We start from the raw sequence: 15,192 nt of genomic DNA, 5'->3' as shown, positions 1-15,192 counted from the left end.
GGCTCCCCTGAGGTGCAGAGAACTACCACACTCAAGACAGGAGTGACTGGGCAACAGTCAGGCAATGGGATGTCCATGCAGGCTGTCCTGGATTGCCAGAATTTCCCTTGGGTCACAGCAAAGCGGGGCGGCACGGCCCCCAGCAGCACAGACTGTCTCCCCGGCACTTCGTGTAGCACTTCCCTGTCTGAGCTGTCTGTTTTACTTGTTTTCATTTTCAATAAAAATCCAATTCCAGGCGAGCGGCTGAGTTATTTCCTTTAAAGGCTGCAAGGATGGAGGGCTCAGTATTTTTTTTCTTTGCTAAAACTGGTGGTAAATTTAGCCCTGATGCATGGCAGGTTTGGTCTCGCTGCACCCACGCCGCGATGCAGAGGGTGGGCAGGCCTGGGACGTGGGCCAGCGCTGACGCTGTTTGCTCCGGGGTCAGTAAGTGCACTGAGAAGTGACCCGGAGGGGACGGGACATATCTGGCAGCAGGAGGAAACAGGAAGGGAAAGCGGCCGTGACCGCTTTACCCCTGCCCCGGCACTCTGCGGCTCTGCTCCCGCGGCTCCTTTTGGTTCACGTCCAGCCAAAGTCCTCTCCCGTTTCTGCTGACTTGGCCCCAGCTTGCGGAAAGCGCCTCTTACGACACCTTCCTGTCCCAGGCGGTGCTTCAGCTCAGCTCGGCGCAGCTCAGCCGGGCTCCGCGCGGCACCGCCGGGTCTGCGAGCCGAGCCCAGCCGTGGCACCCACTGCCCCACGCTGACATGTGGCGGCTCCTGGTCCTCCTGCAGGCTGTGGTCCTGCCCGCCCAGCTCTGCGGTGAGTACGGCGGCTGGCCACCCCGCATGTCCCCGCGGGGTGCCCCCTTGCGCCCCGCTGCCCTCTCCTGGATGGGGACCCCAGCTGTGAGGCTGGCGGTGGCATGCAGAAGGCACCACCAGCACGGATGACCCACAGCAGCTCTCCTAACTGGTCACGGCGTCGGAGACCCTGGCGCTGTCGGAGAGGTCCCTAAAGCCACTGGGGCTGAGGGGAACAGACACCATCCTGTGCTGCAGTCCTGGCCGTGGGGAGGACGTTTGTCTCCCAAAAACCCTCCAGTGACGAGTTTTCTGGACAGCAGCTCCCAAGCTTGGCTCTCCCCACTTCCCCGGTGTCCGGCCAAGCTCTGGTATTAGGCCTGTTACTGCTAGGACAGTGTCACCTCCTTCTACTGACCGAAAGCCCGGACTTGTGACGGAGTTTTGCTCTCCTGAATTGCTTCTGCAGCCCTGATCCACCCCTCTGCGATCCCCTCTCCCAGCCCAGCTCTGGCTCTTTCTAACACCACGCAGACCCCCGTGAGGTCCCCAGAGATGCCCCCGGCCGGGGGCTAGCTGAGCGCCCTGCCGGCCCCAGAGATGCCCGTTGCGCCGGTGCCAGGGTGTCAGCGGGCGAGCAGAAACGCCCAGGGCTTGGTTTCTCCCGAGCCCGGCTGTCTGCGGGGTTTCTCTCACACTTCCTCACTTTGCTTCTTCCCCATTTTGTGAGGAGATTGTGGGTTTTGGATGCCCCGGGTTGGGGGGAGCAGAGGGCGGTCGGCAGGGACGGGGAAGGTTGGCTCAGCGTGGCTGAATCCAAGAGGGGGATTCGCTCCCGGGCTTCTCCGACGCCCGACCGCCTCCATGGAGCCAGCGCAGGTCGACCTTCCACGCCGTTCCTCACCCTCTGTCCGTCTTCCCCCCGGGGCGAGCAGAGGTCCCGGAGGCGGTGGCGGCACGGGCGCGCACCATGAGCGCCCGGCTCCTGGGCCTGGCCGAGGACTCGGAGCAGCAGGCCAACCCCAGTGTCTACGTGGCCCTTCGCCTCGCTGACGACCACCACCCGGCCTTGGAGGAGCAGTACTTGGCGAGGCTCAAGGAGGCCTTCCAGGGCACCCACAGCACGTACGTCCAGCGCGCCCGCCGCCCCGCCGGCCCCCCGCGGCGGCCGGGGCTGGCCTGACGCCGAGCCCTGCCGTGTCCCCACAGGAGCTCGCAGGCGGCCAGCCGGCCCATGCGGCCCTTTCCTCGGCCCCACGCGGCGCCCCGCAGCCGAGCATCCGCCGCCCGTGGCCACCACAGGTACCTGGGCGCTCGGCGGCGGAGCCCGGCACGGAGGGGATGGTGCCCCCGCCACCGTCATCCCGGGGCGACGGCCGCCCGGCCCGCTGCCGCCCGCCCTGACGCCCTCATTCGCGGCACGGTGCCTTGCAGGAGCCCTGTGGCAGCGGGCAAGGGGGGCCGGCCCCTCACGGGGCGCCTGGCGCTGTACCTGCTGGCACTGCGGGCTGCCTGCCAGCCCCCGGACCTCGGCGCCGAGAGCCCCCCGCTCGCCCGCCTCAAGTACGCCCTGGAGGAGGACTGGACGGGTGAGCGCGGCCGGCGGCTCCGCGGGGCTCGGCCCTCCCGGGGCGGGCGGGCGCTGGGGCCGGGTGCCTCCAGCTGACACGGGTCCCTCGCGCCCAGGCTCCCAGCAGCACGGCCACCCCCTCACCAATTACTACCAGTACAGCCTGGGCGTGCTGGCTCTGTGCGTGCGCCGCCGGCACATCAGGGAGGAGGTGATCCGCAGGCTCCTGGCGGCCGAGCGGCACGGCAAGTTTGGGCACGGCGACGGGCACGCTGTGGGTAAGGCGCGGCGGCGGGCTGGCCGGGGGGCGCGGGGGGCACGCGGCACTGCCGGCCACCCCTTCTCCCATGCCCCCCGCAGACACGGAGGCCGTGGCGGGCCTGGCCTTCGCCTGCCTGCACCAGGCGCCGCTCGCCCGCGGCATGCTGGCGTCGGAGCTGCACGAGGCCATCCGCAGCGTGGCCAGGAAGCTGCTCCAGGCGCAGGGCCCTGATGGCCTCATCGGCAATGTCTTCAGCACCCCCTTGGCCTTGCAGGTGGGTGCTGTGGGTGGGGGTGGGATGGGTACAGGCATGGGTGGACATGGGGGAACATGCAGGCATGGGTGCAGCTGGGGGCAGCTGAAGGCATGGGTGAAGGCGGAGGTGTGGGTGTGGGTGCAGGTGCAGGCAGAGGCATAGGTGCAGGTGGAGGTGCAAGTGCAGGCATAGGTGCAGCTGCAGGCATGGGTGCAGGTGGAGGTGGAGGTACAGGTGCAGGTGCAGGTGGAGGTGTGGGTGGAGGTGTGGGTGCAGGTGTAGACATGGGTGCAGGTGCAGGTGTGGGTGAAGGTGGTGGTGCAGGCGTGGGTGAAGGTGGACGTGCAGGTGCAGGTGTGGGTGAAGGTGGTGGTGCAGGCGTGGGTGAAGGTGGTGGTGTGGGTGCAGGTGTGGGTACAGGCTGCAGGTGGTGGCACGGGTGCAGGTGTGGGTACAGGTGCAAGCATGGGTGTGGGTGCAGGCATGACATGGGGACAGGGAAGGACCTGCCTCCCACCTTGGGCTGGCAGGCTGTCCCTTGCCCCGAAACCTCCTTCCTTTCTGCTTTCAGTTCTTCATTGCCACCAACTCATGCGAGTCGGAGCCGGAGTACAGCCGGGCCAGGGATGCCCTGCTGCAGAGCCTGGACAACTTCACCAACCCTATGGCCATATCCCAGCTGCTGCCCGCGCTGTATGGCCGCAGCTACCTGGACATCGCCTCCATGAGCTGCCAGGGGGAGAGAGGTAGGAGCGGGACCCACGTGCTGCGGGGGGGGGGGGGGGCTCCACCGAGGGGGGGGACGTAGGGATGGGGCTGGTGCGGTGCTGCCCTGCGTCCGTCAGTGCCGCAGTGGCTCTCCTTGTCGCAGGCACGCTGCAGCCCATCAGCCCCGTGACGCAGTCCACGGAGCTGGGGAACATCATCGTGAGGCTGGTGGTGGAGTGCCCCAAGCGGCTGTGCCACCACCACGTGCTCTATAACCAGTCCGTGACCGTGCCCGCCGGTTCCTCCCTCCTGGACGTGCTGGAGATGGCCTCGAAGCAGGGACACCATGCCTTCACGTACGCCACCCCACACCCTTGTCTACTGGCCGGGAGCAGGACGGCGCTGCCTGCTTTGCCCTGGGCCGGGGCTGCCGAGACCCGCTGCCTCCCACGGCCTCACCCTCCTCTCCTCCCATTCTCCCCTCTCCACCAGGTTTAAAACTCAGGACAGCCTCTACGGCCCCTTTTTAACGACGGTGATGAAAGTGGAAGCCAAGTGGCAAGAGCGGAGGAGCTGGCATCTCCTCTCAGCCCCCAACACCAGCCTGCAGATGGGTGAGCACCGGGGACGGCAGCAGGGAGCTCTGCCCTGGCACTGGCTGGCAGTGCCCCAGCTCCCCGCGGCCGCTCCATCCCTGGGGATGGGGTTACAGCTCCTGGGGGCTCCCTGTGCTAACCCTCTGGCGTGCTGCGAGTGTCTGTGCGCCCCATGCCGCCAGGCTCCCAGGCTGCACTGGGGATGCTCCGCGGGCCTGGGAGCGCCGCGGGTGCCCCGATGCTGGTAGCACCCAGCACCACGCTGCTCTCACCGGCCTGGCTCACTGTCTTTCTGCAGGTATCGCCGACTACAAGCCTCACGACGGGGAGACCCTCATCCTGCGGCTGAGCAAGTGGTAGCCAGCGCGCGCCTGGCTGCTGCGTGGGAGGCACGTGGCTGAAGCTGGGCAGCAAGCGGGACCAGGCAGCACGGGGCCCCGGCACCATCGTCCCAGAGGGGAGAGCTCTGTCTGACAGGGCCGATGCCAATGAAATGCCTTTCCTGCACCACGAGACCCACAGGCTTCGCTGTGTCGTGCTTTCCTAGGGCACCGTGCACCCCTCGAGCGCTGTGCCCCAAATCTGCCCGAGGAGGAGGACGAGGAGGAGGAGGGATGAGCTGTGCCCTATGGAGCTGGTGGGATGGGAGTGCTGGCAAGAACCTGGGAGACCCGGGCTGCCTCCTTGGTTGCTGTCAGCTCCTCAGAGCCTGCTCCCACTTCCAGATGTGGCAGACAGCAGCGGGAAGCGTCCCATTTTGGGCTGCCCCAGTACCCAAGGTGGCTGCTCCCAGGAACAGGCTCTCTGGAGCCACTTGTCCCTCTGGTGAGGCTGCCGGCTGGGCTCGAGCACCTGCGTTGCCCCCAGCCGGTGAGCGAGGCGCTCGGTGTCCCCCAGCGTGTGGCAGCTCTGGCACCGTCCCAGCATGGCTGGCCCCGCCGCGCGGTGACACCGTGCCCCACTCCGCCGCACTCAGCGCATGGCACAAGACAGGCCCGCTCTCCTCCGCACACCAGCCGAGCGGGGACGCCTGGGCCGTCCCGAGCTGCAGGGGGTTTAGTGGCTTTAGCTCCAGACATCTCCCATCACAAGGGTCTCGGGGGGGACCGGGCCAGCCCCGGTGCCAGCGCGCAGCCCACGCCCGGCCATCGCCCAGTGGTGCTGCCTCGTCCCCAGTGGTGACAACAGTGGCCTGACCTGGCTGCCCCCTCCCCAGCAAGGGATTTCGGGTCTCCCCGGGGGTTTAGGGCCCTGTGTGCCCCATCCTGGCGCACTGGGCCTTGCGTCCCACGTTGGCGACCTCCGGGCTAGCTGTGCGTAGCCTTAGGGGGGCACCTCTGCACCGAATCTGTGTGATCACCAGGGATTTGATCCTACGGCTCTTTTTTCCCCCCTCCAAAAGCCCCCCCGGGGCAGCGAGCGGCCGAGGGAGGAGGCGAACCCTGGGGGAGGGTCCATGGGGGGGGGATGCCCCACGCCGCCGGTCAGGCGCCGGGAGGGTTGGCGAGGGGTCAACGTCAGGGCTGGCACCGCCGCAGGGGATGCGCGAGGGGCTGGGGGCCGCGGACCTGGGGGGCACAGCGCAGGCAAGGGGGGCAAGGCCGCTCCGGAGGAGCATTCCCGGCCCCGGGAGCTTCCTGCCGTGAGTCAGCCGGGGGCACTGACGCAGCCTCCCACCGCCTGCTGTTGCCATGGCGGCTGTCGGCGCTCCGGCTGTTGTTGCTCTTTCGGCTACAGGCGGCCGCGCGGCTCCGGCAGGGCGGCCCAGCCGGCGCGGGGTTCCCGGCAGGCCCTGGCTGGCCGGCGGGCACGCACCGCCGCGCACACGCACTGCCTGGCCCGGCCGGCACACGCACCGGCGGCCGTGACGCGGCCGGGCCCCGGGCCCGCGGGGAGGAGCCTCGCCGCCTTCGGTCCCCGCCATCAAACTTTCCGCTCGCTCCCCGGCGCCGGCGAGCCGCGCGCACATGGCATCACCGGCGAGCAGCGCCCCGGCGGCGCGCTGGTCCTGAGCGCCGCCGCGGCCACCCAGGCAGAGCCGGCCACCCCGCCGCGGCAGCCGGACCCCCCCAGCCGGCGCTGCCGCCACCGACGCCTCCCCTGCCGAGTGCCGGAGCATCCCTGGACGCTCGCCTGCCCGGGAGCAACGGGGCCGGGAGGACAGCGGCTTGCGGACACCGAGGACGTCTGGGGACAGGAGCGGGGGGACCTGTCGCCGCCGGGGCTCACCGTCCCCCCCGCCTCGGGCCAGGCCCGGCCCCAATGTGCCAGTCATCCCTGCGGAGCGATGAAGCAGCAATGACCTCCGGCGCCAGCAGCCGGCCCCTCCAGCCCTGGAAGCCGGACCCGGGCCGGGAGGGGAGGCGGCAGCCGCCGTGGCCGTCCCGGCGGGCGCTGCCCCTCATCTTCGCCGTCTTCGTCTGGCTGGGCACCGGCACCACCATGGCCAGCCTCAACAAGTGGATCTTCGCCATCCACAATTTCCGCTACCCCTTGCTGCTCTCCTCCCTGCACATGCTCTCGGCGGTGGCCGTGGGCTACCCGCTGGCGAGGCTGCGGGCACGCCGGCTGCCAGGGCCCGGCCCGGCCGCCCGGCCTCGCGCCCGGATCTACCTGCTCAGCCTGACCTTCTGCACCAGCGTGGCGTTCGGCAACCTGGGCCTCAACTACGTGCAGCTGGACGTGGCGCAGGTGGTGTACACCACCACGCCGCTCTTCACCCTGCTGCTCTCGGCACTGCTGCTGGGCCGCCGCCACCACCCGCTGCAGTACGCGGCCATGGGGCCCGTCTGCGCCGGGGCGGCCTGCAGCATCGTCAGCGAGGTCCGCTTCCACCAGGCCGGCTGCTGCTTCCTCTTCGCCGCCACCTTCCTTCGCGGGCTCAAGTCCATCCAGCAGAGTAAGTGCCACGCGCTCCCCGGGGCCCCAGCGGCTGCCGCTGCAGGGGGTCTGGGCTGTCCCTGGCTCTCCAGCAGTGCGACGTGACTGCCCCAGTGCCACCCCATCCCCAGTGCTGCCCCCTGCTCACCCCCAGCTTGGTGCCAATCCGGTGTCATCCCAGCCCTGGTGCTACCACTGCTCACCCTGGCCCTGGTGCCAACATAGTGTCTTTCCAGTTCCAGTGCCAGCCCAATGCCACCCTAGCCCCAGTGTCACCCCCTTCCCACCCCAGCCTTAGTGCCAGTCCAGTGTCACCCCAGCCCTGGTGCCAGCACTGTCCCCGTTGACTTTGGTGCCAACACAGTGTCTTCCTGGTCCCAATGCTACCCCATGCCTATCCCAACCCCAGTGTCACCCACTGCCCACCCTGGCCCAGGTGCCACCCCAGGGTCACACAGCCCCAGTGCCACCCCTGCCCACCCCAGCGACCCCTACTGGGGGCCAAGCCCTGGTCCTGGCTCCGAGGTGGCTCTGCTTTGGTGGGACAAGAAAACATGCTGGTGTCCTCGCAGTAGCCCATGGGCTCCTGTGGCTCCTCACGATGCCGCCGGTGCCACAACCCCGGGCTGGGGCCACCACGGGATGGCCGGGCCTCGCTGTGCGCCATGATGGGCTGAGCACGGCAGAGCTGCCAGACGCTGCCCACTCCGAAACATGGCCCCGGTAGCACCTGGTCCGCCTGCTCGCTCTGTTACCGCGTGCGGCTGGGCAGGCCAGGGCTCCGCGTCCCTTGCGAGTCCCCCAAGCCAGGTGGCATGGTCCCTGCGCTGCGCCGTGCGTGGGTGGCCCCACTTGCCCTGGGCAGCAGGACGGGCGCCCCGGGCCGCACTGTCCTTGGCAGGCAGCGGAGCGGAGCCGGGCGCTTTGTTTTGCGCTTTGAAAGGGAGCGTTTCCTTCGCAGCCCCGGTCCCCTGAGTCCTGCTGTCCCTCAGGAGGACATGGCTGGTGGCCGGGAGCTGCTCCCCAGCCCCACAGCCGTGGCTCCGGCACGTGTCTGTGCTTCATGCTGGGGGGGCGGGGGGGCACCCCCGGGTGTATGTATGTGTGTGGGCAGCCAGCATGGCTGTGTCCACTGTGCTGTGTCCCCGGATGTCTTGGGAAGGAGGGGGACCGGCCACATGCCCAGAAATTCTGGCACCGGCTTGACAAAACGGGGTGGGGGGATGACGGGGAGGACTAAAGCCGTGTTTGCTCCAAGGGCACTTGGCAGCAAATGGGGTGGTGCAGGCAGCCACGCTAAGCCCTGCCTGCGTCGCGGTGGGCCTGCGTCACCCCAGACCAAAGCGTCTCCCGGTCCCTCAGCCCGCTGTCCTCCTCGCAGTGTCACCGAGCCAGCAGCAGGGGCTGGTCCCCCGCCCCTCTGTTTTGCTCTTCCTCTTGGTGGGGATGCTCAGGATTTCTTAACTGCTTCAGCACCAAGCAAGGGCTGAGGAGCGCTGAGTGCCAGGTTCCTGCGGTGCCGCATGCCCCAGGGATGGTCCGGGTGCCGGGGGCACCGAGCTGGGCTGCTCGTGGTGGCAGTGGAGGCTTTTCTCTGCCCAGCATGGTGCTAGCCCTGGGGAGCTCCAATGCACACACCAGCTGTCCCCTTGGAGGGGTGTGTGTGTGTGTGTGTGTGTGTGTGTGTGTGTGTGCACGTGTGTGCATGCACGATGCGTGTGCATGTAGGCACACGTCTACACGCATGGATGGGTTGTGTGGTTGTTCACCCACTGCTCAGGCGGGCATCAGTCTGTGACAGTGTGGGGCGGTGTGTGAGGGTCCTGGGTGTCCTGCTTGCTCCCGGATCTCCTGGCCCCGCTGTGACCCTCTGTCCCCCCTCGCAGGTCTGCTGCTGCAGGAGGACAGGCTGGATGCCATCTCCTTGCTCTGCCTCACATCCTTGCCCAGCTTTTGCATCCTGTTCAGTGCGGCCGTGGCGCTGGAGGTGGGCCCTGCCTGGGCGGGCGTCCTGCGGTATGACAGCACTCTCTGGGCCTACGTCCTGCTCAGCTGCCTCGGCTCCGTCCTCTACAACCTGGCCAGCTTCTGCGTCATCTCCCTGACATCAGCCCTCACCATCCACGTCCTGGGCAACTTCAACGTCGTGGGCAACCTGGTGCTGTCCCGGCTGCTCTTTGGCAGCCACCTGAGTGGGCTCAGCTATGTGGGCATCGGGCTCACGCTGGCCGGGATGTTCATGTACCACCACCCTGACTTCATCGCTGCCCGCTGGGCATCATGGCAGGGCCAGGCCCGCGGCAAACGGGAATAGGTCCCGTGCACGGGGTGGAGAGCTGCCGTCCGGGGTGATCCAGGAAGCCAGAGAGCCTGTGGCATGCTTTGCGCATGCGAGCGGGTTTCTGTTTGTGCACAGCTCTGCGTGCAGGTCAGCACATGTGTAAGCGTGCGCACAGGCTGTGTGTGTGCAAGTGGGTTTCTGTGCGTGGCCAGCTCTGTGCAGGCCTGCATGCGATCCTTGGTGTGCGCAGGCGCTGTGTGTGCCAGCGGGTCTCTGCGTGCACAGCTCTGCGTGCAGGTGGGCAAGATGTGTTCATTGGCGTGCACAAGCTCTGCATGTGCAAGCGGGTTTCCGCATGTGCACAGCTGTCTGTGCAGGTGCACGGTGTGTGCAGGCTGTGAGGGTGCCTGGGGGCACCCAGGCTTTTCCTGCGTTCTCCCATGTGCACGCACGGGCTCTGTGTGCGTGTGTGCACACGGTGTGTGTGCAGAGCCTGTGCATGCGCCTGTGCACGCAGGCTCCGTGTGTGCGAGTGGGTGTCTGTGCACAGGCACTGCACGTACGAGCAGGCATGTGCGCGTGTGCAGCGCTGCGTACATTTGTGGATGTGTGTGTCTGCGTGCGCAGGCTCCAAGTGTGTGTGCGGGTGTCTGTGCCCATGGGCTCTGCAGGTGTGTTTGTGTGTGCAGACACAGGCTCTGCACAGGCAGGTGGGTACGTGTGCACACACGTGGCTCCGTGTGTCTGATTGTTGTCCCCTCCTGGGGAAAGCACGGTGTCTGTGTCTGTGTGCAAGTGCAAGCGTGTGAGCGTGTGCTTCACTACTGAGCTCTGCTGGATGGAGTAAATCTGGAGTGCGTGTGTGGGGCTGTGTGTATATGTTTTTATATTCTCTCCTGGGGGATGGAGCATCTCAAGCCTGCGGTGGGGGGTCAAAGGACTTCGCCATCACTGTCAGCCTCCTTGCGGGGTTGAGTGGTCTCTTGTGCGGCTGAGCGGCTTGCCTGGAGCCCAGGGCGGGTGAGCATCCCCAGATCCTGCTCCTACCCCTCTGTGACGTGCCGAACTCCAGCGCTCCCCACACTGATCCCAAGCCACCCCAGCCCCGGGGCTGCTGGCGTGCTGGCCGTGCCCTCCCGGCTCCCCGGCTCCGGCCCTCGGCAGCTGCCTCCCATCAGGGCCGGAAAGGCTGCCAGAGCTGCCTCTCCCGCACTGGCCCTCCCCGACCATCCCAGGCGGTTGCTGCTGGAGCTGGGTGAGCACGAGCAGGGGTCCTGGGCTGCCTGCCCATGCCAGGGGCTCCTTCCTGGAGGTCGTGAGGACTCAACAAAGCCATGGGGAAGTCTCAGACTGCCCCACCATTGCTCCGGAGCTCCAGGGCTGGAGCACAGTGCACGTGCTCACCTTTGCAAATGGACATGTGCACCCGCACAGAGCCGCCAGCCAGGCTGTGTGTGTGCCCTGGCACGGGTGCACACACATCTCCATCCGTGCTGACACATGTGTGTGCACTCAGATGCCGATGCACACCCCTGGCAACGCTTGCACATGTGTGAGCATCCCCCTGGGCAAGCGCAGGCTCGGCACTAACCTGCCAAGAAGTGCGTTGCTGCTCTCACACCTGCGTGTGCGGGAGTTTCCCCCCCGCCGTGCATGGGTGGCCACGCTCCGGAGCACACATGCTCCCACCCGGATGAGTGCAGGATCACAGGCACTCCATGTGTGCGCATCCACCGTGGCCCCGCAGGGCCCCGGCAGGCACCGTGCCGGCGGGGTGGTGCACCGGCTGCTGCTGCGCTCAAGGTCTCCGTGGTGGTGAGGGAGCCCTGCCTGGGCCAAAGGACAGCTCCGATTGCACTTGTCCTGAAATAAAACTCTATTTTTGTTGTACTCCATCCTCAGCTCTTGGAGTGATCTGCCAGCTGAAAACAACAGGGCCTGTGGCCAAGGGGCTGGCGCTGGGCGTCACGGGGGAAGGAGCGGAGATGCACAGAGCGGGGAGGCTGCCCTCCACCATGGGGTGGTGGGAGAGCCGGGTGCCACCGCAGACACGCTGACCACAGCTGCATGTGAAACACAGCTCACACTCTTCCCCCGGGGGCCCTCCAGGCAACACGCCCAGGAGCATCTGTGCTTTCCTGGCCGAACTGGGAGGTGTTTGCTCTTCTCGCCCATCCAGGGTGCTGGCTTTCAGCACTTGCCAGATTTGCCATGCTGAACTGCATGTCAGCATCGTGACTTTTGCCTGAGGAAAATCAAAATGGGAAGGCTCCTCATCTGCAGGTGTTTGCACGTGGGATGTGAGGGTAGGTAGCTACCAACCTCTCGTGCTCCTCACCAGGAAGCTCTTCAGGACCCAGGCTTGGTGCACGCAGAGAGTGTTTGCAGAGTGAGGCCGGGAAGGCGAACCATTCCTACTTAAGAATGCCTCACTCAGTTCTTATCTAGCACTTTTCACTAGCATATCTGAGCACTTTCCTGAGAAGGCCAGAGTAGCAACATATTTTTAAAGATGGGAATCTGAGGCACAAAAATACTGAAGTGCCTTGACCTCCACTTACCTCGACATGAAGAGCCCCAGACTGCCTCCTGGGGCGCTACCTGCTAGGTGACGCTGCCCTGCTTCAGGGCTGGCATTGGGCTCCTCTTGCAGGAAAGATGTCTTGAGAGGACATGGTGAAGGGAAAATTGCAGCAGCAGGGACATGTGATGGGGACAGGAGTCATGGGCTCTAACTGCCCAAATGAAGGGCCGGTCTTGCACTGACCCGGCATCCCAAGCTCCGCAGAGTCACTCCGGCAGACGTGCCTCATCCTACCCCGGGGGAGCCCATCCTCACACCCTGCCTCCTCGCCAGACCTGTGATTCAGAGCTACCTTCCTGCGTGGGATTGCAGCCCGCGCCCCAGCGCCTGCCCAGCCCAAGGCCTGGAAACACCCTGCCTGCTCAGCCAGCCCTGCTGATCTGTCCGGTCTCCCACCCTGTTTTAACCCAAACAGCAATTTTCTTCCACTTCCTCAGCTGGGAAACTTTGAGGCAGCAGCTCTGCTGCTCGCAGATGTGTCCTGGGAATGGCTCCTTCCTTAGGGAGGAGCAAACGGCTGGCTCACGGGGCTGGCAGGGCCACGTTGATGCGCTGGCATGGCCAACGCCGGCTGGCACGTTTGCCAGGGTGCCCCAGGGCGGTGCCCGGAGCGGCGCCAGGCCCACAAAGGACTCAAAGTGCACAGAGGGATCAGACAACAGCCCTGCTTGTGCCAAGAGCCCAGAAGTCGCAAGCAATACGCATTTCTCTGAGTGTTTGCTTTTAGGGCTCATATTTCTGAGGCTTTTCTGTAACAGGGAGGATTAAAAATCTTTCTGATTTGCCTTTTCCATTTGAAAGGCAAGTCACTGTGTGGCCCCAGGGATGGGGCTGGGTGAAACTCCCCTCCCTGGAGGTTCCCAGGAGATCACAACCACATTTTCCCTGCTGTGGTCTGCCAGGGGACAGGAGGAGTGGGACCTGCAAACCAGCCCACCCATGGTATCGCTAGGTCAAGGAGCCCTCACCAAGGGGAGCGCCCGCCCTCCCCAGCCCGCATGCTCCCCCTGAGTCATTTGCTGGCACCAGGGTCTCTGCTGGCTGCCCAGATCCTGCCTGGATGTGTGGCCTTGTCTTGTTTGTAGTACTTTGAGTACTTTCTAGTACTGGCCATGTCCCCTTCTGCTCAGTGGAGTGCAGCCAGCCTGCTGTAGGGTGCCTCTTTGCATCGGGCATGGGCACAGGTCTCATGGGCAGCTCTTGTGCTGGGGGGACTTTTATGGTACCCATAAAGGGCTTGGCAGCACCCAGAGGGCTGGCCTGGTGGAGTTTCCCTCACTCCCGGTATTTCAGGCTGTGATCTCAGCCCACTTGCATTCCCTGTCTCCAGCCCCTGGGAGGGAGTCAGGTTTCTCAAAGGCTGGGCTCAGCAAGGGGGCACGGGCACGGCAGCAGCTCCTAACCGTGCCTGGTCCAGCGCTTCTCCTCAGCCGCTCTGTCTAAGCCGGACAGGCTTCATGGGAACCTGGAGAGAGCAGAGCCCAGGAAGGGAGACGCAGAACAGAGCCTGCAGTGCCTCGGGCTGGAGGGAAGGCCTTGCAGCCGCACACTCAGAGCACAGGCTGCTTCACTGGTGGGTGAGCAGATCGGGGCATCTCCTCTCCAATGCAGGCACCTTTCTGGAGAGAAAACCCTGGCTACATGGGGCAGGACAAAAGCTAGTGCATCTGTAAGAAATTAAGCATATTCTCCACAGCGGGAGCAATGGAGCCCGGGGACACCCCTTGCATGGGCACGTGGATCCCACAGCCCCAGGCTCCTCAGCCCCTGCTGGCCTGGCCCTGCCATGGGCCATGGCCAGGCAGAATCCTTCACTGAAGGCAGCATGTCCTATTCCTCTTCCCGGTCCTGGCCCCCAGCCCTGCTGCGCCCACTTGCAGAAGTCAGATAGCATCACATCCTCCCTGCTCCACTGATGGCTGCATCTGCCCAGTCTCTCTGCTTCACCAGGAAACAGGTGGACATCAGCTGGCACTGAACAGCAATGATCTTCCGGCGAGTGCTTCTTCCCAGCAGGTACATCACGGGGTTTTACCACAGCTGGGCACAGGGGCTTGGATAGGCAGCCACATGCTCTATTTTGGTGTGGTGAGTGTAGCTAGGTGAACTATTGCCCCAATGTAAGGATCATTAGGTCTCTGAAATTTCTGGAGCTCTTGTTGCCCAGATGAGGGGCCTTTCATTCCCACGAAGACTTTGCCAATGCATCTCTCCACAGCCCCTTCCAAGCATCCTCTTTGTTTTCACTTCTTTTCTAGATAACACCCTATTACAGGCAGGCCTGAAAGGTTTTTTAACCCCTGCAGCTCCATGTCTGGGACCATTAACCCCTGAGATCCTATTGCTCCTGGGTTAAAAGTATAGTACCTAGGCATTCAGCACATGCCAGCCAATCTTCCCACATAGGCACTGACTTCAGGTTTCCATGCTCCCTTTCAGCAAGCTTTCTTGAAATGTCCCCTTTCCTGAAAGGAGACACAAGGTGGGATGACAGCTCTGAAGCTAGTGAGAGCCTGCAGCACAGCCTGCTGTTGTGGAAGGACTGCTGGCACTTCCCCTTGCTCATCATGCTGGAGGTGCTGGCTGACAAGAAGTTCCCAGTGAGGTGTGAAAATCTGAGGCAGAAGAAGATGTGTGTGTGTGTGCAAAGGAAAAGGGTTGTTAGAGGATCTGGCTGAACTGTTTCTTCTGGGCTAGCTGCTAAACTGCTTCTGAAATCCTCCTCTGAGGCAGTGATGAACCACGCTGCGGATTAAGCTGTTAACTGCTGCCCTTGGCAGAGGAGCAGTGTGTTTCCACGTAGGGAAGGAGAATTGGGATGGCTTTACTACTCGTCAGCTGTGTGCCCTTGAGCACGCTGTGGAAATTTTCCATGTTTCAGGACAGGGGATTAATTGCAGCCCTCAGGGATGCTGTGAGGTTTACAGCATTAGCACAGAGAGAAGTGGGATCTACAGATGGGGGGGCGGCAAGGACAAATGCTTACTAAGCCAGGGAGCCTAAGCCACTATGTTAATTTTGAAAATAATATTCTTCCCTCATATGCTGGGTTGTGGTCTTAAATCTGTACAAACCTGGTTACTGCATCTCAGTCCTTTGTTGGTGTCAGAGGCCATTCTGGCTCTGGTGGCAATGGGATCTGGTACTGCAGGGTCCCACTGCTGGTGAACGGGCCAGGGAGGGGAGCAGCCCTTCAAGGGAGACATTTTGGGGAGAGTGGGGAGGTAACCATGACCAGAGACCTAGAGTGCACGGCTCACTGGAAAA

At 64.4% G+C, this 15,192-nt stretch overlaps 2 protein-coding genes across 3 annotated transcripts; both read left to right on the top strand.

Annotated features, from left to right (window-relative positions):
- The first annotated feature begins 418 nt into the window (after positions 1 to 418).
- Positions 419 to 4,695, top strand: TCN2 (transcobalamin 2). 2 transcript variants are annotated; one of them, XM_064522380.1, is made up of 10 exons: positions 420 to 807; positions 1,724 to 1,913; positions 1,998 to 2,090; positions 2,223 to 2,377; positions 2,475 to 2,636; positions 2,719 to 2,894; positions 3,448 to 3,622; positions 3,748 to 3,940; positions 4,077 to 4,198; positions 4,479 to 4,695. In XM_064522380.1, exons 1-10 carry the CDS (start codon positions 753 to 755, stop codon positions 4,538 to 4,540), a joined length of 1,383 nt encoding a protein of 460 aa, XP_064378450.1. In that variant the 5' UTR covers positions 420 to 752; the 3' UTR covers positions 4,541 to 4,695. The 2 variants fall into 2 exon arrangements, with proteins under 2 accessions (XP_064378449.1, XP_064378450.1); XM_064522379.1 differs by having other exon boundaries at positions 419 to 807; positions 1,998 to 2,377.
- Positions 4,696 to 5,803: 1,108 nt separating this feature from the next.
- Positions 5,804 to 11,236, top strand: SLC35E4 (solute carrier family 35 member E4). Its single transcript, XM_026108107.2, has 2 exons — positions 5,804 to 7,079; positions 8,947 to 11,236. The coding sequence occupies exons 1-2, from the start codon at positions 6,443 to 6,445 to the stop codon at positions 9,372 to 9,374; spliced, it is 1,065 nt and encodes a 354-aa protein (XP_025963892.2). The 5' UTR covers positions 5,804 to 6,442; the 3' UTR covers positions 9,375 to 11,236.
- Positions 11,237 to 15,192: the final 3,956 nt, after the last annotated feature.

Source organism: Dromaius novaehollandiae, chromosome 17 (assembly GCF_036370855.1).
Source record: "Dromaius novaehollandiae isolate bDroNov1 chromosome 17, bDroNov1.hap1, whole genome shotgun sequence".
In the NCBI taxonomy this organism is placed as follows: domain Eukaryota; kingdom Metazoa; phylum Chordata; class Aves; order Casuariiformes; family Dromaiidae; genus Dromaius; species Dromaius novaehollandiae.
This window is presented reverse-complemented; position numbering and strand designations above follow the sequence as displayed.